Raw genomic sequence first — 23,479 nt, 5'->3', positions numbered from 1 at the left:
TCCTTTAAAGCCGCTTTCTCCATCCGTCTGCCGACACGTGACGTGGAAGTGATTTCTTATTACCAAAAAATGATCTGTTCGTAATATAATAATCACTCGATTATTTCAATTAACAACTCCTAATTAAAGAGCGAGAACCAGTTTACTGTCCGAATTTATTATTTAATTAAATTAATTTTGGTGAAACTGCCGAGGTTCTTTATTCGTGACGAATCTTGCGACTTTCGACCTTCTACTTTCATATTAGAGCGCGAAAATATTATTTTTGTTATATTATTAAGACACGTAGGACTCTTATGGCACGTTTCTCCCAAGATCTTGGTGCAGGCCAACCAACGGTTAACTGAAATTTATGAGGTGACCCAGATGACCGTAGGAACACGGTAAATGTCCGGAAGAATTGAACACTTGAGCAACCGACGAGAAGATATTTGGGTTAGCATCTCCTGATGTAATTCTACACCACCTTTGGTTGCTCCCAAGAAATAAATACAAGCGTAAAGATTCTCTCCACCCAAGGTTCGGGGGCTTTCCTTTTCAGAAGATTCCGATAGCTGACTACTGATACACCGCGTCTGCGACGACGAGAAGCATCCGTGCAAGTAGGGACTGCCGAGGGCCCACGGCCAGGCAACCGGTGACTAGATATAAAAAAAGGCCGCAGTCGGCGGTGGCTTGCGGCCTGTGATCTCTTTCTCACTGATGCTGTTCCGGCGGCAAATTCAAATGCCCGAGTTGGTGTTGGTGTAGACCAGTTTGATCGTGATTGGGCGACAAATACCTCATCATCTCTGTGGGAACTGGTGAACTCCTTTCTAACGAAAAGAAAGGCTAATTTGTCATTGAGAATTATCCTGTCGATCAATAGTTCCACTGCAAACGTCCCCTGGTTGACACTAGGACCTGTTAATGTAGACTAGTTAACCGACTACTAAATGAAGTGGGTATTTATGATATAGCAACAGAAGTCTTCGAGAAGCGACCAAAACCTAGAGTAATGGCCATACCTTAGAGAAGGATCAGTCAACATTTGCTTGTTTTTGTGTTGATAGGGATCCCTCGATGTCTCGGATGGAACCAGAAAACCTATCTCGGTTATCACCTGTATATGCCCATTCCGATTAAGTGATCTGCCAGCCTAACTCATACGTGGAATAGCAGACTTTGCATCTCTTCATAAACGCAAAATGATATTTTATTGCCAACAGAATTATATCTTTGTCTGCACACTTTTTTCCATAGCTTGTTTGAATACAAACGTTGCCAGTAATCTGTCCACAGCAACAAACGAAGTGACCTCCTTGTCATCCACTTTATAGCGCTTTCATATAAAGGTCTCCCTTCTTCACAAAACTTTAAAATCCAACCTACCAGCCAAACCTATTAATCTATTCTCCTCCTGCAACTTAAAAAGGTTAAATTAGCGACAAAGTGACAAAGGACTCTGTTCTTTTTGGTTAATGCTTCTTAACAGCGTAATACATGCACGTCTCACCGTTGCACCCGTGGAAGTTACGAACCAGAAAGAGTTCCACATCAAACTACCAGTAGTCCCCACAGGAACAGGTACCATTTCTAAAATGGTGGAAGCGACTGCTGTCCCGGATAATAAGTTCACGGCCAACAATTACTGACATAAGCTTTATAGCTGAATGACAATCACCGCATACCCGTAGGTTTTTCAGCACTGTTATTGTGCTGCCCTTAACAGTAAGAATAAGGCCAAATGCAATGGCTAGCCTTTCACTATGGTACGATAGCATAATCTCTTTTTGTTCATCCTCCACATTATGCAAAGCAAAACTTTTATCAGAAACATAACCTAACTCCTTCGACTTACCTCCCAATAGATCCAACTCTTCGTATATCTCCTTACTCATTGGATGAGACCTATCCCCGCTTAAAAATTCATGCTTGAAGCCTTTTAACACAATCCAGCTTGATCCCGGAATCTTTTTTATGCCTTTCCCTTTCATCATTCTTCTGATCCGGGAAACATCATCCCAACTGCCACATGAAGCGTAAATGTTTGACAATAGAACATAGGCTGCACCACAATGTGGCTCTAAATGGAAAATCTTGGTTGCTGCTCTTTCTGCAACTTCTAGATTAGAATGGACCCTGCAAGCACCGAGTAAAGATAGCCAAATCATGGCATTTGCCTCGATGGGTAAGTTTTTTATGAACTCTTCAGCTTCCTCCAACTTCCCTGATCTACCCAGAATATCCACCATGCATACACAGTGCTCATGCTTCAATTCAATTAATGGATCTTGCCCTATCATTTCAAAAAATTGTTTCCCTGTCTCTATCATCCTGGAATGGCTACAAGCAGTAAGTAACCCAACAAATGTAATCTCATCTGGTTGCACACCAAAAAGTTTCATGCGTTCAAAGAACTCCAGTGCATGCAAACCATATCCATGTGTTGCACACCCAACTATAACACAATTCCATGAAACAATGTTCTTCTTGCTTATGGTGTTGAAGACATTGACCCCATCATCAATATTACCACATCTAGTATACATGACAAGTAGTGAATTTCCCACAAATGCATCATGATCCAATCCTACTTTAATAGCTATAGTATGTATTTCTTTTCCCCTGTCAAGTGCTTCTAGCCCACAGCATGAATTCAATGTACTAGTTAAAGTGGATTGGTTAGGCTTGATACCATTTATTAACATGTTATGAAACACGCTTAATGCACTTTCATGCCTCGTATTCAAACCATAACCAGTTATAAGAGCAGTCCACAGAGCAACATCTCTGTGCACATTTTCTTCAAAAATTCTATGAGAGTTCTCAATCTGTTTGCAGTTTGAATAGAGAGTCACAAGAGACGTAGCAATAAAAGCATCAAAGATGATACCTGACTTGATGATGAGTGTATGTAGTTGAACACCCACTGTCAAGGCCAAGATGTTAGTACAAGCCGTCAGTACACAGGCAAATGTATTTGGAGTAGGCTCTACACCCAAAACACGCATCTTGCAAAAGAGTGACAGAGACCGATCACTCTCTCCATTTTGATCAAAGCCCCCGATTACAGTAGTCCACGAAATCACATTTGGTTGGGGCATTTCCTTGAACAAGTGATAAGCATCCTTCATCTTACCATTACAACAATACCCATGAATCATTGAATTCCAAGCTGCAGTGTCTCTCTCTTCCATTGTATAAAACATTTCTTCAGCAATTCCAATCTGTCCGGACTGTGCTAGTCCATCTATCATTGTAGTCCAAGATATGACATTCCTTTTAGGCATTTCGTTGAAAAGCTTCCAAGCAAGGTCAAAGTTCCCGCAGCTCAGACAACCCTTAATCATAGAATTCCAAGACACAACGTCCCGGGACGGCATGTTGTTAAATAATTGGACAGCCTTTTCAATTTCACAAACTTGAAAATAACCATTGATCAATCTAGTGTACAAATACATATCGGGCGACGACATCTTGTCAAACATGCGACGAGCTTCATCTACCCTATTGTTTTTCAAGTGACTATGGATTGTCGCACTCCAAGAAGATCTCTTCTTTTGGGCCGCGGTTTTTGCCCTTGAGAGGTAACAACAATGGTTCTTGCTGGTAAAATATGAGACACCGAAAGCCTGTACAGAATACAAATTAAGGATACAAGCGGGAATTTGGACATGAACTCGCATATGTTTGGCAGCTTAAATGAACAGTAAAACCTGTTCTGGCACCAAGGGGAGGTTTGTAGGTACAGTTTTTGAAATTTTACGACAACAGCTGACGGTCCTGAGTCTCCTGACCTCCCACCCTTTGTCTGGTTTCCTTCACGAGACAAAGTCGATGTATCTTTTTGTCACCTGCTATCACCCTAAATTCCTGGAGATGTCACGCTCCTTTTATGAAATACAATACGCTCTGCGCTACCCATCGAATTCAATCTATGAACTTGACGGATGGCTGCTGTACTACCATTAATGCCCCCCTCAGTTTGAAATCTCCAGCAAAGCAATCACTATTTTGATATTTGGTAGCAAATTTAACTAATCTTATAGATTTCTTAGTTTTAAACACACCGGGTTGTAGTGTGTTTATGATTCTTATATTATAATTATTTTACTGGAAATCTCTTACCGATATATAAGATTCTAGATAAATAGAAATTTTCAGAGTTAGTGAGAATATAATTAATTGTTAATTAAAAAATATAACTATTATTATTATTATTATAAATTAATTATTAATACTACAAATTATTATTATTTATATATTCTCATTATCTATTATATTTAATAATTATGTAAATCTAATTGGTTTGAAATTAAGAATTCTAATTTTAAGTTAAATTATTAAATACGTGTTTTAATATAAGTATTTTTTAAAATATTAACCTTGATTATAAATTATTTATACAAATAATTTAAATAACTAAAATATATTATCTCAATATTACCTGTTATATAATAATAAAATATTATTTTTTTTTTTTTTTTTTCGTTTTAGTGATTCTTTAAATATAATAAAGTGTATTATATCTTTTTTAAGACGTATTATGTAAATAATATATTTATTTGATTAAATTATTTTAAATTAGTGCGTTAATTACTTAATTTAAATAAAGGGTTCATCTATCATTTAGTGTGAAATACACGAAATGGCTATCTCAATCGTCCTATCATAATCAACAAGTTATCTCATCTGTTCAATTAACGGCTATCTCAACTGTTCAATCATGATTGGAAGACTGCGATAATCATTTTAAATGTTTCGCATCAAATGACATTTGGTATTAGATCTGTTGTGAAGTTAGATATACATAACTTTAAACGAATCTTCTTATTTAATTTTAACTAATGAAATTATATAAAAAAATAAATTTAACTGGATTTTAAACTACTATTTATAATTAAAATATTAATGCATTGAAGGTTATATTAGAGCCATAAAATATCTAATTTTTTATTATTAAGCATACTATTGAATACTTTTATAATAATAAATATCCATATCCTGCGAGGCTGCAGGTAGGGGTGGCTAGCTCGGTTCGATTCGTCATTTGTCGAGCTCGAACACCGAAATCGGCTCGTTTACCTTAACAAGCCGAGCTCGACCGAAGCTAGATTCGGTTCGTCGGCTCGCGAGCCGACTCGAAATGAGTCAGATCGGTATGAATCAGTTACGGGATCGCGAGCGAGCGGGGGAGCGGGAGTGGGAGCGAGAGCGAGGGGGGAAAAATTTTTCCTCCCCCCTGGTCACCGCCGACCCCTCCCATCGGTTGTTGTCACCGCCTCTACCACCGTCAGTGGCCGTCCATTTGATTTCTTCCTCTCCTCGCTGTCACCTCTGTTTCCGTCGCCGCCGCTTCCATCGCCGCCGACTCCGTCGTGGCCGTTATCCCCGACGATAGGTCCTCCCCAGCACCGTAACCCCCTTCCCTCCGCGTCTTCTCGACGGAAAACCATAACAGGGGAAAAATAATCTCCCCCTTCCTCGCGAGAAGATGATCTCGCACGTGCGATTTCGCGCGTGCGAGATCATAAAATAAAAAAAAAAAAAACTTTTTCCTCTGAAAAAAATTAAAAAATAAATTTTATAGAAATAATTTTCTATAAACTATTAGTGTCTCATGGTTTTTTAAACATTTTTCTAATTGAATTTTTTTATTAAAAATCATATAGTTTTCTAAGTAAGATTTTTCGTACTAAGATGGGGTAGAAAACTGTATAGAAAATTTTTGAATAAGTATTTAACAGTTGATGCAGTAATACTTTTAGCATGAAGCAATTTTCATTGCAATTTTGTGTTTGATATTTTATTCAATTAAAAATTTATCGATAAGTATAATAATATATTAGATTGATTATTAATTTTTATTTATTTCCCTATAAGAGACAATAAAAGGTCCATTTAACTTTCCTAAGAAAATTTTAAAATATTTCTTGTAATTTTCTAATAAGTCACTAATAGTAATAAGATTTTATTTAAAGGTTTTTTTGGGAATATGTATCATAGGAAAAATATTTTTAGTTTTTCCTATAATATAAATTTTTATCTAGGGGCACGAAGGAGGCCATAATAAATTATGGCCAGATTCAAAAATTACAAAACAAGCTAGACAACAATTGGAGTAAAAAATATTAATATTGGTGCATTTTAATCCATTATTGAAATTCAATCCTGAACCTCCCCTATCATTATATTTTTTTTAAAATGTATGCATAATTTTATATATAATTTATTCAAAGCCACCTCTACGTGCGAGATCATAAACAAAGAAAAAAAAAAATTTTGTCCCTTCCTCATGGCTATTAAATAAATTGAAAAGATATTTTAGTAGAAATACGTTTCTAGAGACTATTAGTGGTTTTTTCAATAAATGTTTAAAAAACATTTCTAATAGAAATATAGGGACCATTAGTGCCTCATATTTTTTCAAAATATTTTTTTAATTATAAATTCTTTTTAAAAAATCATATAATTTTCCAAGTAAGATTTTCTTGCCAAGATGGGTTAGAAAACCATATAGAAAAAAATTGAATAAGTATTTGATAGTTGATGATATAATACTTTGAGCATGAGACAATTTTTATAGCAATTTTGTGTTTGACATTTTATGTGATTAAAAATTTATTAATAAGTGTAATAATATATTAGATTAATTATTATTTTTTATTTATTTCCTTAGAAAAGGCAATAAGAGGTCCATTTAACTTTCCTAAGAAAAATTTAAAATATTTCTTGTAATTTTCTGGTAAGTCTGTAATAGTAATAGGATTTTATTTAAAGGATTTATAGTTTTTATTTGGGTGATTGTAAATTGATAGTGATATTTTATTTAATTTTGTTGTGTTTGATTATTGTATGGAGTTTATTTATAATATTATGCAGTGTATGGAGTGTTTAGATTATTTTATGGAGTGTATAGACAATTTCGTGAAGTGTTTATAGAATGTATAAACAATTTTATGGAGTGTTTATGGAGTGTTTATGCAGGTATTATGTATATTGATTATGCCCAATTTTAAGTAGAGGTCATGCTGAATTTTATACAAGTATTATATATATAGATTATGCTCAATTTTAAGTAGAGGTTATGCCCAATCTTATACACATATTATATATATAAGTTATGCCCAATTTTATGTAGAGATCATAACCAATTTTATGTAAAATGTATACATAATTTTATATACATTTTATTCGATATATATATTTTTTGAAAAGTTTTAAATATATGTTGAAGCTCGAGCTCGGCTCAAAGCTTGGCTTGAACTCGATAACAATTTTAGGCTCGAGATGAAGCTTGATGCCACCTCTAACTGCAGGTCCTCTCCAGGCTCCACCCTCCAGTTTCTATGCAATCAAACTGAGTATTACCCATTATTAGACATTGAAAAACGTCACAGTGGAAGCAGTTTAAGGTTATTATATCTATATACGATCTCAGTGTATGCTTAATCGGTGTAACAGATAGATATATTTGCTCAGATTAATTAATCAAAGATGTGACAGAATTAGAAGACGAAAGATCCTGCAAAAGATTTTAGGCACTTTTTTTTTTTATCTTTCTTCCCAAGAACACGGCCCTGCTCAAGCAAAGTGGCGAACGTCCGCCTTGAATCCTCCCAAATTCCCAATGAACGTGCAATTTCATGCCGGCTTTGGCCTCTGACGGAAGATGTAGAGATAAAATAAATTAGAGGAACAATTTCTCTACTGTTTCTCCACGGTCGCGTTGCCCGTCTTCCTGTAATCCTCATTTATATGCATTCGTTGTATCCATTGGAGAATTTAAAATAGGCTTATTAATGAATCATGACGGAGTCCCGTCTCCCAGTCTGAAGTTATCTCAACCACTTTATTTAGTTTTCTCAACCCTCTGTCCTTGGATTGGGTGAGACTCTGTGAACCCGGGAGAAATTAACACTTTTTGTTTGCTTTCATCAACTCAAAGCTTCAATTTTATGCAGACTACAGAGTTGAGACTCTATTCCTGAAAGAAAACGGGCCATCCAGTGGAACCTGGAGCTATATTTTCGCTTTCACAGGCACTCATGGGACGTGGCTATCTGGGCAGAGGGCATCGGACGTTATTCACCACATAACAGAAATGGGTAACCGAGCAAGATACTTCTGGTAAGAGGTAGCTAAGCTAGAGGTAGCTAAGCTAGGTCTGAGACTCTTGAGCACGAAGTCTGAGAAACGCCATTCTGTCATTTCCCAGTTCCCTGTGTCACTTATCATCTGTGTTTTTATGTAAAAAACTCGTGTCTAGGAAAGCTCATTCAAGAATAGAGTTTTATCGGCTAGTCGATCTGTCGATGCCTTCGAGCCCGTGGTAGCATTTTATCCGTCAAACGCTCGGTTCTTGGACATTTACCCGAAAAGATCTCCGTAACGACCTAGACTACACGAGCCGTGGGGTCCTCTTCCTTTGCAGCATTGTTTTTCCTACCAGTGAAATCTCTCTTCACCTCATATCTAGAGGAGGGCGGTCATCGCGGGAGTTCATGTGGACTCCATGTCTCCACCTCACAGTCATTACGCCATTGTCTGTTTCTTCGAAACGTTTCTGCAGCACTTGTTTTGGGATGGGTCGTTTCATCACACGGATGCCGAGTTCATAAACAAAATCTTGGTTATGTGCATCATAGTTTAGAAGACCCTGTTGCTGGATGCTGGTTATTTTAGCATGTTTGTGAATAGGGACAGAAGGTAAAGCCGGCGCTTAAGTGCCAAGTGGTGAACTTTCAGTCGCCTTTGAGAAAATGGTGTCTCTGGCTTGCCCGAACGCCGAGTTCAGCGTTGGCAGATTGGAGTTGCTCGGTCCTCGGCGTTCTTCAGGTTCAAGCAGGTGCTGTTTTTCGGCCGATGGTGTTCAAGTGAGGAACGTTGTGAGGCAGGGAAGAAATTGTATTGGCCGGATCTTGGGTCGGCGGTATAAGGGTATTTGCTCGGTTGTCTCTTCCGCGCAGTCTCCAGATGCAACCCTCAATTGTAAGCACATGTTTTCATTATCTCAACTGATTCGTTCTGCTCTGTTTAGTTTCCGAAGACTTATTTTTAACGTTTGCACTAATTTGTAATCTATACGTCGCCTGTCGGGTTTCCAGTGACTGCTAAAGATTCAGCGTCGTCAGTGAACGGGACCTCTAAGTCAAGCAGCCCCATTTCGGTAACTTCTTTATTAGAAGCAGTGTCTGACGACATGCAAACTTTGAACAATAATTTGCTCTCGGTGAGTTTACGTCTGCGTGTCATTGTTGTCACTTTAGTATTTTGTTTTCAACTGTTCAAATTAGCCATAAGAAGTAATCTATGGGTGCTAGATTGTTGATTCAGTTCCACTCTCTACTACGATGTGCCTTGACGCCGTACCTATTTTTCCCTTAGATGGAAGTTGTCCTGAGAATCTCTCATCTGAATGGGATGACATAGTTCTGGGAAAACAATGTACTCTAGTGACCATTTACAATCAATTGGATAGTCACCTAGCTACTTCGCATTAAGTTTAGGATGACCATATAACCACCTAGAAATGAACTCTATTCGGAAAAGTTCTTAATGCTGCTACTTGGCATGGTTAAGAGAAGTATTTAAGCCCTTATGCCACTCCCTCCCTTGAAGTGGACTGCAATCACATGCTAGGCAGCATCCGAAGATGATCTCTACAACATTGGGAACTGTTCTCCTCCTGGCTTTAAAATTTCTAATACTACTTATCTGTCCATCCATTGACAGCATGGCATGTTAAGTTTTAGAAATGAACAGCGGCTGATTCTGGTATCAACATGTCAAACTGTCATTATAGTTTCAAAGAGCTTTGTCTTTTGGGGTCACGAACTCCAGTTTGGTTTCCACAAGCAAAGTGGGTTACCATCTTAAACTCTTGGGTCAGGGAGCTCATATGTGATTTTCATGAACAAGTTATTCCCTCAATGCTCTGATCTCTTACTTTTTTTTGAAGCAAGGTTTATGCAGACTTAGCTACCATAGAAATGAATGATAGAATTAGGCAGATAATTGTCAAATGTCCTACCTCTTACAAAATACTAGTGGTTGTAAACTTTTTGAGACTGTTTTACTATATGTTGTCTTGATGTGTTTCTAGATCTGGGATTGAACTCCTTTTGGACTTGGGGTTCATAGAATGATTATTCTACCCGCAACATTTATCTGAAATTCGAAGCAAGTGGTCTTTATTTCAATGTCGTCAATCTATTTGGTCTGCATCAGATTAATTTTTGTGCAATGGAGGCTCCACTAGTTCTCTCCATCAGGGCATTGAACTTGATGGCAGAGGTGTCCTCTTCGAAAGCTGAAGCATGTCCAGTTTAATATGATTCATCGGTTTTGGTCTCCTTAAGTTTCTTGTGGTCCCATATTTAAAAAATAAATAAAAATTCTTGGAGTGGGAAACAATTATAAAAAAAATGTAATAACTTTCCTGTTGATTTTGCTGATTAATATTGATGCATGGTATTCAGGCATTACTGTAGAAGAGTCAATTACTTTAGCTGAATGCATTTGTTGCATTCCATAGTTTGCTTAGATGTTTTCTCTTTTTAAACTCTTAAGTATTGAATACCTACTAAAGCTCTAGAGTCTTAGAGTGTGAGTTCATTTTCCCAGTCTGCAGACCATCTGTTTAATTATTTTTTGTTATGTGTAGTGCATAAAAGCGTTAACCCTTTAACACTTTTTAAGGTTAGAGCCTTAGAGGCCTGCTCCTGTGGAAGTAGAGAGTTCACTTTTGGTTCCACATTAAACAGGAATGTTTCTTCCTTCTCTACATCTGATAAAGTCTTCTTTTTTTTTATAGATTGTGGGCTCAGAAAACCCAGTATTAGTATCTGCAGCTGAGCAGATATATGGTGCTGGTGGGAAGAGGCTCAGACCAGCTTTAGTATTTCTGGTTTCAAGGGCCACAGCAGAAATTGCTGGGTTACTGTAAGTGAACTCATGGTTATTTTTTCTCGTGAGAATGATTCGTATTCAAATCATTTGATTCATCTCTCTAATTCATATCTAGGGATCTGACCCTTCAACAGCGTCGCTTGGCTGAGATTATTGAGATGATTCACACTGCAAGCTTAATTCATGATGATGTACTAGATGACAGTGGCTTGCGGAGAGGTAAATTCTATTTTTCTTGCAGAATATACCTTCATCTGCCATTATGGATTTATTGCTATACCTTCCTCTCATGGCTTGTTGCTAGTACCCGTTATTTCTCTTTAGAAAACAAGTACTTATGTCACTCACTAATATGTCCACATTAATGCTTAATACTCTTCCCTTTCTCATTAAGGCAAAAAAAGTCCTAAAAATGGTATCTTGAATTCAATCATTGGCTAATTTCGCTTTAATGCAAGTTAGATAGAGCTTGTGCTGTCATTGTGGTACTTTTGTAAGTGTTGAGATGAAATAATTGATTAAGCTGCCAGTTGGAACTTTGACCAGTGATTTCTACGTTTGGTATTTAAAATTTGCACTTTTTGGTGTTTTTCTTCAATTCCACTAAAGAAATAAGTCAATATCCTGATGGCTAAGCTATCCAACTATGAGGGGAGACTTCTTTTCTTTCTCAAACCAGCTGCAGTGTTAGCTGGTAGCTGCACCTCGTTTTTTTTTTTTTTTTTTTAAATTCTCCTCAAGTCGATGTGATCTGCCCTTAAAACCTTTCTTTTTATTGATGCACTCGTCACTTGTTAACATAATTTTCCTGGTCATTTTCAATGGCAAGCTTCTTGTTTGAGTAGGAAGAACTTTCTGCTATCTGATCAGTGATCAGTGTCTTGTTAACGTAATTTGCCTGGTCATTTTGAATGGATGCAAGCTTCTTGTTTGAGTAGGAAGAACTTTCTGCTATCTGATCAGTGATCAGTGTCTTGTTAACGTAATTTGCCTGGTCATTTTGAATGGATGCAAGCTTCTTGTTTGAGTAGGAAGAACTTTCTGCCATCTGATCAGTGATCAGTATCTTTTCTTTTAATCCTGTAATTCCCGTCTTCCATCTATTCAGATGTTGTATGTGGCCCTTCAAATGACTTCCCAAATTGATAAGGCCACTAGTCAAGGAATAGTATGTCAAGGTGCTTATTCCTATGCATTCCTATTTTGCATGTTTGTTTCAAGGGCATGGCAGCCTTTCTTTGGTGTTGAAGAGAAGTTAAAGGCCCTTAAGGCTAGAAAAATACATCAAATGACACATGGAATAGGCATATTCATGCAATCCCTTCTTCCAGAAACCTTCTTCTTTGCAGCCTCAGGAAATATTTGTCAGTTTGTCCTTCCTCACATTCACTTTGAGATGATATGATACTGTTTAGAAAGGTAGGAGATTTCCACCTTACTGACCTGTTTCCAAATGATTAGTCCAGGAGATAACAGCTTATGATATTACGTCTTGAGTGCTTCTCTAATTGAAAGAACTGCTCTTCTTCTGTTCTCATTCTCATTCCTCTAGGTGAACTGCTCTTCTTCTGTTCTCATTCTCATTCCTCTAGGTGAGTCCCAATTATTTCATAATATTTACATTTATGTAAAAGTTGCCAGTCAGACTGCTGAGATCACATGGGTTTTTTATATTTGTGGATTTAATTGAACAACTGCTAACAAAAAAACTAGAGAGGGAGAGGCAATTGCCTCAGGATCCAGAAGGGAGGGGAAGAGAGACACCCTTTTTAACTAAACTGTCAGAAAGGCTTTTGGCTAAGGCGTAAGGCGATGAGAGAAGTTTATTAGCGGAGGGCAGGGAGGAATCGTCCCCCACAAACCAGGGGATGAAAACCAATTGTGTCACGCTGACGGCTGCAAGCAAATGAGAAAAAAACAAACACATGACGTAGATACAAATTAATCTGGTTCAGATACAATTAGGTCATGAAGGGGAGAGCCATCCCTCACTAATTTATCAGCCGCCATATTAGCTGATCTGGGGACCTGGTTCCAAGTGATCATGAAAAGTGCTGCTAACTCCCAACTGTCCTCAAGGTGGGGGAGAAGTTGTCAAGGGTGGTGAGCTGCTTTCTTACTCTAACTGATGACTGAGGTTGAGTCCCCTTCCAATATGAGATGGGAATGAAAGTTGGTGGCAGCAAGGTGAAGACCATTGAACCACACTTCTTTCTGCCAATACCCAATGGACGTGCAGGTAAGAAGAGTGGTGCCTTCACTATCACGAAAAAGCCCGTCAAAGCCAGTAAGTCCTTGGTTGTCCAACGAGAATGGAGAGAGGGAGAGGGCTGCGGGAATGGAGACGAGAGAGGGAACAGAGAATGAGAGAGGGTTGCGGGAATGAGAGAGGGTTGCAGGAATGGAGACAAGAGAGGGAGCAGAGAATGAGAGAGGGCTGCGGGAATGTAATGGCAGAGAGGTGTGCGGCAGAGAGAGCCCCGAAAGACAGCCCCGCGCGAGAGTCATGTAGATGATTTTCAAAATCGGGCGGAAAGCGCTTTCCGCCGTTTACTCTTGGGACATGAACTCTTGATTCATGTATATTCATGTACATAACATGAATTTCGGCGCCCCCTAACGACACCAGGACATGAACTGCGTAATGCGCATGAAGATCATGTCCTGAGTCATGTGCACTAACCCCCCCTGAATGAACTTCTTGAGCTTATATGCCCTTGTGAGTTGTAGCTGAATTCATTGTTTTCATAGTCTTCTTGTGCTGTCTCAGCTTTTCCCCTTGTTTTCTCTTCTTTCAAAGTCCATGGGCAGTTGTCACGGATATTCGCCATAAGATGTTGCCTAGCTGTGGAAGAGGATTAGTAGCACATTGCTCTGGAGACGAGAAAATTTCAGAAATTGGACGTCCACTGAATAATGTTGACCGAATCTTGTTCTATAATTACTGTTGAAGAGAAAGACTCTTGAAGAGCTTAATCCCGAAGTGAAGTGCTTAAATTCCACTTCAGCCAGTCACAATAACCAGTTGGGCCAGAGGAAGCAAGGCAAGTAAGCCCCTTGATCCTAGACTACACCTATTTCTGTTGGCCCAGGGTTTCCCATAGAGCTCCTATCAAAGTTAAGTTTACCAGCGGTACATCAGGCTATAGACTGTTCTTACTAGCAGAGCTGGCTTGAATTTGCAGGAGTGAATAGATCTGTTAGTCTTATGGGATGCAGACATGGCTTACTTGGTTTCTAAAGGCTTACTGACACTTATGTGAACCATTACTATTTGTAGTTAACATGACAGCTGTGTAAAAGAAATCTGCAAGGTGGTCTTTGAGAGTTAACCAATTGAGTGGCTGTTCTGTACAATGTGTTGTTGGTAGGAAATTTCATACACTGATGGTGAGGGAACTGATGTAATTTCTGGGTGGTTTAATGAGTTTGATTATGGTTAGTGCCACAAATCTGAATTGTTAAGAACTATTTTGTGTCAATCTTTTGTTATTTGCAGGGAAGGAAACAATCCACCAAATATATGGTACTAGGGTGGCAGTACTTGCAGGCGATTTCATGTTTGCACAGTCATCATGGTACCTCGCAAATCTAGAAAACATTGAAATCATAAAGCTCATCAGTCAAGTATGTCTGTGGCATAACTGTCTCAAATTTTATTTAATATCGTTGTTCGTCTTACCACAAGTTTGATTGGTCTGTCAGGTCATCAAAGATTTTGCGAGTGGTGAAATAAAGCAAGCATCCAGCCTCTTCAACTGTGACATTACCCTAGAAGACTACTTAATCAAGAGTTACTACAAAACAGCCTCCTTGATTGCTGCAAGCACCAAGGGAGCTGCCATCTTTAGTGGGGTCAGCAGTAGCATCTGTGAACAAATGTTTGAATATGGAAAAAATCTTGGCCTGTCATTCCAAGTGGTAGACGATATTCTTGATTTCACCCAATCGGAGCAGCAGCTAGGGAAGCCTGCTGGAAGTGACCTAGCAAATGGCAATCTTACAGCTCCCATCATCTTTGCACTGGAGCAGGAGCCCAAGCTGAGAGAGCTAATAGACTCAGAATTCAGTGAGTCAGGTTCTTTAGACACAGCTATCGAGTTGGTTTCGAAGTCTGGTGGTATTAAACGAGCGCAGAATTTGGCAAAAGAGAAAGCTGATTTGGCAATAAGGAGCCTCCAGTGCCTCCCTCCGAGTGAGTACAGATTTTCACTCGAAGGAGTGGTGAAATATAATCTTGAGAGGATAGATTAAGCCAGCGGACGGTATTCAAGGAATCATTAGAAGCTGTAGGCAGCTGTAATTTCATTTTTACAAGGTTTTGGATCGTTCCTCTTCCAACACCTAATGTAATAATGCATCACGATCTTCTTTGTCCAAGGGATTGGATACTAAAACAAATAAATACCAAATGCCCATTTATACTTGATGATGATAGTGGATCACTGCTACAAAAGATAAGACAAATTCAGTTTATTCCAAACTGCTCATAGACTTTTTCATATTTGCCAGAAATGTCTCAATTACTAGGCTATCTTAGTTCGGCGGAGTTCTTACTGCTCATCCAATATCTCCAATGCGCCCAGACTTTTATGTTTTGGATGATGGGGACTTTGATCAAGCAGCTGGCACCCATCACTACGGACCTGGTTTGCAGAGAGAAACTGGTATGAAAGTACCATTATTTGCAACTTTCGGTGAAAAGTGACCGAAACTAGTTACACCAAAAACTTTCTGGACAAGATGGGTGCCAGCATCTCCACTCTCAGAGCGCGGAGGTGGACCAGTTGTGGTCACAAATTGAGCTATCGGAGATCTCCATCAAATGACGCCGTGGGAATCCCGTTATCTCTTAACAAGCTCTCGCTCTCGCTCTAGCACAGAAATCTCTCATGAATGTAGCGAATAAATAATTAATGGGGGACCTAGATGCAGAAACCAAAGTCACTTGCGAATCAGACGAATTGGTATTGTCATCAGAATTCAAAAGGGTATGTAACCTAAGGTGATCATAGTCACAACAAAGAGAAAAGAAAACAATACCAAAAGCTTGGAAGGAGAGCACCGCAACAACCTCTGACTCCGCCATTCCTCTGCTGGGCAATTTGTAGGGTGCACATCGTTCCATACGTGTCCTCGTATGAATCCCCATGTGGGTGTCTCTTAATTTAACCTTTCCGAAAGACTGGCCCAAGAATCCATCCCTCAGTTCATAATTGAGAATCGTTACTGTACAGACGCTTTGCTGACCTCGGGGATTTGCTGTTCCCATGGAAAAGAACATGACAGAGCTACGGACCCTCGCAAGTGGACCTCTTTTTGACCTTTTTCCAATAGAATAGAGAGGAACTCTCCTTGTTTATTGACTCTTGAGAGCCTGAATTTGAACTAAGGAAGGGAGGCAAGATCCAAGGAATTTTATAAACTGGAGTGAGCAACATGAGAGGCACCTTCCCTGCTAACATGGAACCCCAAATGCCCAACAAGATGGAAGATGGATGTTGGATCCCGGATCCTGGATCCGAAAATCACCTCAACAGCGAACATCCAGCAGACAGATAGATTGAAGAATGGGATTTTTTTTTTTCTTTTTTTCTTTTTGAAAAATTCTGGGTCTGCGTTATGTTACCGCCAGTCCGGCGGGGACTAGATGGCGCTCCGGTTGGCTACTTGGGAACATCACCGGCATTTTAGGCGGTTCAGACGGCCAAGATTGAGCCAGGCGGGCGTACTCACAAAGTGGGGCCATGGTGCGAGTCACTTGCTGGGTGCACATGGTAAGGGTGGGTGGTTCGAGAAATCATGTGAGCGCATGTGCTCGCTGTTGGTCCCAGCGGGCCCAGTCCTTTTTTAAGCAGTACATTTGCCTTGGGGTCCGGTTTAGCTGCTTTTGGCTTGGCTTGCCTTGCCTCCAACCTGTTTGTCCTTTTGACTGAAAGAGTCCAGACTTGAGACAGATGGTATGCTCTGTGGGAAAAACTCTTGACGATGATGCATCCTAATCTCTTCCCTCCTACTAAAACCAGAGTCGTCGATAATAATCTTTCACGAGGCTTGAGCGCAACTTTCTTACCTCCGTTAGATCTAAAGATTTCCTCTACTTGAGGCAGCATTTTTACAGGGTGATGACCGGGGCGGTTCGACTTTAAGGAGCCAAGCCTCGGTGAAGCCAGTGTGTCGTATCATAGAACGGCATAGACGCTGTTCGACTTTTGAAACATTGATCGGGAAGCCAAATTTTGTGGGTCCTCCTTAGTTGGCATTGACATTTCTCGAATTCCCAAGGAGACAATAATTTAGCCACTCCTCTGTGTTGTCCATATTCGCATAGTCTCCTCCTTCCCATTGCAGTTCGTCGTTCCATGGAGAAAGAAGAAGAACTGATTCCCACAAATCCACCTTCTCCTTCGCTTCTCTTTACCCACAAGGGATCAGTAATGGTCCATCCCTCTCCCTTCCACCACATCAGAGAGTGTTCCTTCAGCAACAAGATTAGTCTAGTCAGAAGAAGCAGTATTGCGAAGAGGAAGAGAAGACATGCCACTTGCTGCAGTCAGGAGCCTGCTGAAAGTAAGTTTGAAAGCGAGAGCGACGACGAAAGAGCGGAGGTTGAAAAGAAGATAGCAGCATTGCAGGGGCTTGTTCCTGGTGGGGAGTCTCTTGAAGTCGACAAGCTGTTTGAAGAGACTGCTGAGTATATCCTGGCTTTGGAGGGGAAAGTGATTGTCATGAAACTTCTCACTAATCTCTTCGAAGGATTGCAGAAGGAGGAGACCAAGGTGGGAGGGTAAGGATGATTGCTTTTTCAGGCCAAACTTTCCTTCCATTCCTCATCTAAACCCAATTTTGTTTTTCTATTGGGTTTCTTTTGCTTCTATCCTCCCGGAGGAAAACGAAGAAGAAAGCGAGTGCAAATCAAGTGACTGTGTTTATTGTCTTCTTCATTCTGATTCATCTGGATTATTTCTTTCTTTTCGCTTGAATTGTGCTAAAATATCTATCTATATGATCTCACGCGTACTTGGAATGATACTAGTGCTTCTACATGCTATTGTTAATTTGTTACAGGCTTTTAGATATTGAAACTGAAAACAAAAAACATCTCAGTACCGTAAAATGTAGTTAAAACCATCAGCGTTCACCAGGCAAAAGTCTTAAGAGTAGGGGCTGTGAAATGCAACTGATAGAAAAGTTACTCATGTCAGGAGTACTGACTTTACCCAGATCCTGTAGTTATAATCATTAATTCATTACAGTTGACATTTATACAAAACGTCAATCAGCAAGAATGGGCGCTTTCAAGTTAACCACTCATCACGGTTTGGAACATATCCACCGGAGATCGAAACCCAGACATTAGTCAAAGTTTCAAGTAAATACGAGAAGATATTGCGGATTTGCGGTGAAAGAGGTTAACTGGAGTCTCTCAGTTGTCACCAAGCTCGTCCAGAGAAAAACTAGCGGAGGCGCTTCTTCAATTCGAAGTCAGAACCTTTGCGTTACCTGTCGGTCATCATTACTCATCTGTTGTGTGGAGATCCGGCCCATGTTATAGGCACATGAGCAGAGGTCTTCGTCGAAGCAGACCACGACAAAGGGTGTAAGCTTCCCTCGCAAGGGTATGGACGGAATCCTCTCACCAGTCAAATAATCGTCGTACAGGTCGTGGGTACCACCACCACCACCTCCCCTTCCCCAGAACCGGCAGTCTGTACTCTCCCCTTACCGCCCATTTTAAACAAATTCCTACTGTAGTGTAGTGTAGTCAGTCGTGCAGCTTATGGGGTCGAGAGAATGATAACAATATTACAAAGAAAGTGAGGGAGGGCGGTTCCCTCGGAGGGATACACAGCGAGCCAGATGGCGGCCCAGAGGATGGTGGGTGCGTCACTGGTTTCTTTCATGTTCACTGTAAGGGCGAGGACGTGCCGGGTGCTGGATTTAGATCGACTGGAGTTGAGGAGATTGGGTGAAAGTGGCCGTGAAAGGCTTCCGACGTCGACATGCGGGCGTGGCGGCATTTTCGTCCGCCCCATCGCCATCTGTTTCAGCTACTAACTCGCACGGCTTCTGTGGGGGTATAACACTTGACGTTCAGAAACCCCACGTGTCTGCACTCTGGACAAAACAAAGTGAAGCAGCCGTCCCGGGAGAATAGAATCCGGTATTTTTTTGAATAGAAATGTAATAGTGAAGAACTTGAAGCTTCCGAGTCTCATTCACATGGGGGAGATGAATGCGGGATTGATTGTGGGGGTAGGGTTCAGGACCTTGAGGTTGAGGCATTCATGTTCATCTTCCTAAGAAAGGTGGGGCAAGATGGCAGCCAACTAGATATTTGTCCTCTGCAATTATTTTAACCACTTCCCTCTGCAATTACTTAAACAGTTCCTTTTGTGTTTTTTTCTGGGTAGAAGAAACTAGAGATAACTGATAAGAATTAAGAACGCGGATTGGTCTCCAATGGGTCAATTGTCTTTCTTTCAGCCCAGAAAAGGAACGAAACCGACATCGTTAGCAAACGCGCAGAGCAAATCTCAGGAGAACTGTTTGACCGCTATTACTGTAAAAACAGTGTAAGAAACAAACTGTGGCTGGTTTTTGAATCAGCTACTGGAAATGTCGTCCAAGTCAAGGATACACAGCTAGAGGACAACAGGAAAACTGGAAAGTGTCGACTAATTCAAGGTCATCGGAGGTAAGAAAGGGAATTGGCCAGCTGAGTTGACAAGATAAGGATTGCTAAATATGGCAAAGGACTCTGCAACCTCAACGCCTCTGAGATATCTCTTGAATGATCCAATTCTTCGCAACTTAATTGAATTAATGATAACTACGGAGGTTTCTTGAAAGACGAGTGAGATATATATATATATATATATATATATATATATATATATATATCGAGAGAGAGAGCGAGAGCGAGAGAGAGAGAACGAGAAAGCTGCAGAATGAGAATTATAGTGGCAACTGGGCAAAAAAATTTCCTTTTCGCAACCCGGATGCAGGACACCACCCAATTGACATCGTGTCAAATAAAAGACATATACAAGTTAAGAATTTACAATAACCTCACGCATTTAACAAATTCTCACCAGTGAAAGACACAGAAAGAAAGAAGATTGAAAAAAAAAGCAAGAGAGAAAAGAAAAAGGCAGCTCTCTCAGCTCTGGTTTTGAGTAGGAGCAGGGACCGAAAGTCGATCAGCTAACACCCGCATAGCCTTCACTTGCATCTGCAGCGCCGCCACGTAATCCGCCGCCTCCTCAAGAAGTGTTGGCGTCGACAGCTTGCGGCACCCGGGAACCAATCGAGAAAGCACACGCAATCTTTCCCTAAACTTCTCTTCCATCTTCCCCGCCGGCACCGCCATCGTCGTCGTCGTCGGCCGCGATTTGCCCGGCCGTCTCCGAGCCGAGCGGTAGCACCGCCTAATCTTCCCCCCCATTTTCAGCAACAGCTTCCGCTTCCGCCACTGGCTGGACAGAATAGCTCGGCTCCACCTGCTCTGCCCCCTGGCCGTGTGCGCCAGGGCGGAATCGGCGGCGTCCTTGATCGCCCTGGAAGGGCACGGTATCGACGGCTGTGATGAGTCTCTGGCGGACCTAATCGCCTCCAGAAGTTTCTGTCCGTAGATCTTCTCCTGAGCGGGGGTTCTCCACTTGGTCTGGGGTTCATCCATGGTGGGGCCGCCTTTCCCGGTCTCTACGGACATTCCCGTTGAACGGAGTCCGTTTCCCGTTGAGGAGAGAAGCAAGAAGAGGAGGGAGAGGCGAAAGGCGAACGTTGAGAGGCTGAAAATTGAAATCGAAGACTTGCTTTGAGTATTTATAATAATAAAAAACACAAAAGGGGACTAAAGTGACAAGGCCACGGAGGTCACATGGATTCCGCATTAAATACGCCTACCTGAGCTCGCCCACTACGGGAGTGCGCGTGGGGCCCCCTTTTCCTACCCTAGCCAAATTCCATTAGCTTTACTTAAAAACTAATTTGGGCTTGGGGGTTTAAGGGGAGGTCTACCCGTCTTAGCAGCATCATTACTCATTAAGGTCTCATTGGAAATTGTAGTTTACTCACATGGGTGTTGGCAAAGGCAGCCAACGACAAACACTCAGGGCCCACCGCCTTTGTGTTTTAACCAACAGCCGACATATGAGAATGGCCCCCACTCAAAGGAGGGACCAATCATCTTTTATTTTATTTTCAGGCTATAAATAAAGTCACCGAAAAGGAGCAATCGTCTCGCTGTCTGGATTTGGAGACATCTGCCCCTAATTAACAAATTAATCTTCATATCTTTCAATAATTGCTCGCCTTAACAACCCCTATCTTCAGTTTGCCCGTTTGCGTGAACCGGGGGGGAGGGGACCCACACAAGCACATGGCCGCCGAGTCCCATGACCCTGTGTTCATTTGACTGTCTTTTTGGAGTTATTCCTTCGGGCATGGAGCGCCTTTCAACTCTGGAAGGCTTTAGAGTGATCAGCAGCGATAACTACACACGTCTTCTTCTCTGACCCGGTCAATACCTGCTCTTTGGTTTTTGTCCCAATAAAGAGCTTCGTTTCCGTCCGTCGTGAGTCTGGATGAAACCTCGGTTGAATCTTGATAGTGATTTATCATGGAACCGAGGTTTTTGATCCACGAAATCTAATCTTTCAGTTGGTCATTTAATCGAACACCTTGTACGCTTAAATTGAGTTCCTCCTCTATCGATCTGAATAGTAGAATCTGGGCTGTTTATTATCAGCTAGGCGAGGTACTGAGGTTAGGCTTGTAAATGACCTTTCGTGGCAACAAAGGTTTTCCCAGTAAATTTCACTTTTGCAGGGTGACCGAGGAGAGGAAGATGTTATTGTCAGGAAAGTACTAGTGAAGAAAAAGTTCAAATTATTGATCGTCGATTTGCCCAGTTGATGATGCACCTTCAGGGTTCGATCACGTCTTGTTGTTTTTACTTTTTTGCAACTGAAATGCTCCTTATCATGCTGCTTGACCAATTATTGCTCTAGTTTCGTGACGAATTTGATATGACTTTGTGATGATTTAAATTGAAGCGGATAATCCGAGATCCGTTGCTTGTCTCGCTTTATTAGTATTCACAAAGAACAGATTGCCGTCACACCCGCCCAGGAAACAACAATCTGAAACCCTGCATTAGCAGAGGAGAAGAATGCATCTGAGCTTCAGTCATTTCATTGTGTGTGAACTCTTGGAGCGATTGAGGGCGGGCCTGGCGTTCAGAAATGGTTGTCTTCATGGACAAATTTTGAAAGAGTCCAGATCAAATTAACACAAGGGAGGGAGAGCTCTCATCATTTGGAGCTCACTGCAAATGACAAATCCATAAATGATACAGATTTGAGTAAATTATCAGATTGATGGGTTACAGACCATGATTTACCAAACAGGCTTCTCCTTTACTTTTCAATCGAACATGCTTAACCACTGTAATCTACAGGAATTTTTTGGCAGCGAATCTGTTTGCATTCAATCACTCCCAATTTCTGTCAATAATTTAGTCTAAACTTGCTTTTGTAATTGATTGATTAGTTTAATGTTTGAGCAGTGAGGTAATGGAGAAAAGTTAAAGAGTGGATAAATGGGAGAGGGGAAGGAATGCATGTGCAGCCCTCAAGTAGGTGCAGATCAAACAAATAATAAAAAGTAAAGAACAAAAAGCCCTCCTCGCAACATATCAATGTTATCAAATCAGTAAAGTCCACCAAAAAGAAGGCTTGGGGTGCAAAAGAGCCAATGACAGACAGAAAAGACAGCAACGAGAAAGGAGGATTATATTTAAGTATTCATGAATGGAGTGGAAATAAAGGTTGGGGTAGCCATGTGCTTGTTCCCATTTTTTTAATTCTGCAACTAGGTTCTTGTGCTGTGATCTGTGGGGCGATGTGATGCCTCCCCAGTTTGGCAAACACCCGGTGCCTCTCTTTCCTCCGCTCTTATCTTTTCTCTTTACCTTTGCTTTTCTTCAGGGCTTATGAGTTTGTGTGTTCTCAAATCATACTTCTGTGGGAAGATGGAGATGTTAAAGGGGTGATGTCAATTGATGGCGATCAAACTAATAAAAAAAAAAAAAATACTAATAAAGAATAAACCATATTCTTTATTAGTATTAATTGATGTCAAATACATATTTTGACAAACTAATAATATCATCATCTGGTTACTTGGTCACTCTCGCTCATAAAATGAGAAGGAAAAAATGATCGAAGTAATTAGCTTTTTTTTTTTTTCTTCCTTAATACCAAATTCCAGCTGCAGGAAGAAACCCTCCTAGATTGTAGGCATACCCTACACAGTATTGTAACAGTGGTTTGCAAACTTTCTGGTGTCACATATTTGAAGTGATTTGTACATAAGAGCAATTTTACCTGATTCCTTACTCTACCCAGATACGTAGAGTTGTACATAAGAGGTAGCAATTTTAAGAAACAAACATAAAAGTCCACCATGATATGTAGAAGTATAAAACAAATCAAGGTTAAAAAAAAAACTCTGCAGAAAAGAAATACAAAGCAGAGTGCAAATGAGAATCTAGAAGTAACTCATAACCCCACCTATGCTA

General features: G+C 40.5%; 3 protein-coding genes across 3 annotated transcripts; 1 reads left to right on the top strand and 2 right to left on the bottom strand.

Annotated features, from left to right (window-relative positions):
- Positions 1-322: 322 nt before the first annotated feature.
- LOC137963441 (pentatricopeptide repeat-containing protein At5g46460, mitochondrial) lies at positions 323-3,668 on the bottom strand. The gene is made up of 2 exons (XM_068810561.1): positions 1,008-3,668; positions 323-903 (listed from the first exon to the last, which is right to left on the bottom strand). Exon 1 carries the CDS (start codon positions 3,666-3,668, stop codon positions 1,542-1,544), a length of 2,127 nt encoding a protein of 708 aa, XP_068666662.1. The 3' UTR covers positions 323-903; positions 1,008-1,541.
- Positions 3,669-8,200: 4,532 nt separating this feature from the next.
- Positions 8,201-15,335, top strand: LOC137962815 (solanesyl-diphosphate synthase 2, chloroplastic-like). Its single transcript, XM_068809897.1, has 6 exons — positions 8,201-8,973; positions 9,090-9,214; positions 10,799-10,926; positions 11,009-11,112; positions 14,393-14,520; positions 14,599-15,335. Exons 1-6 carry the CDS (start codon positions 8,745-8,747, stop codon positions 15,145-15,147), a joined length of 1,263 nt encoding a protein of 420 aa, XP_068665998.1. The 5' UTR covers positions 8,201-8,744; the 3' UTR covers positions 15,148-15,335.
- A 4,526-nt stretch (positions 15,336-19,861) lies between these two features.
- LOC137963938 (transcription factor bHLH149-like) lies at positions 19,862-20,676 on the bottom strand. Its single transcript, XM_068811169.1, has one exon. The coding sequence runs from the start codon at positions 20,606-20,608 to the stop codon at positions 20,057-20,059; it is 552 nt and encodes a 183-aa protein (XP_068667270.1). The 5' UTR covers positions 20,609-20,676; the 3' UTR covers positions 19,862-20,056.
- Between the last annotated feature and the right edge of the window lie 2,803 nt (positions 20,677-23,479).

Source organism: Aristolochia californica, unplaced genomic scaffold (assembly GCF_029961685.1).
Source record: "Aristolochia californica isolate CCGP_79_NKW_82.1479 unplaced genomic scaffold, dmAriCali1.0.hap1 SCAF_4, whole genome shotgun sequence".
In the NCBI taxonomy this organism is placed as follows: Eukaryota; Viridiplantae; Streptophyta; class Magnoliopsida; order Piperales; family Aristolochiaceae; genus Aristolochia; species Aristolochia californica.
Note: the sequence above shows the minus strand (reverse complement) of the source record. Positions and strands in the feature narration are given on the sequence as shown.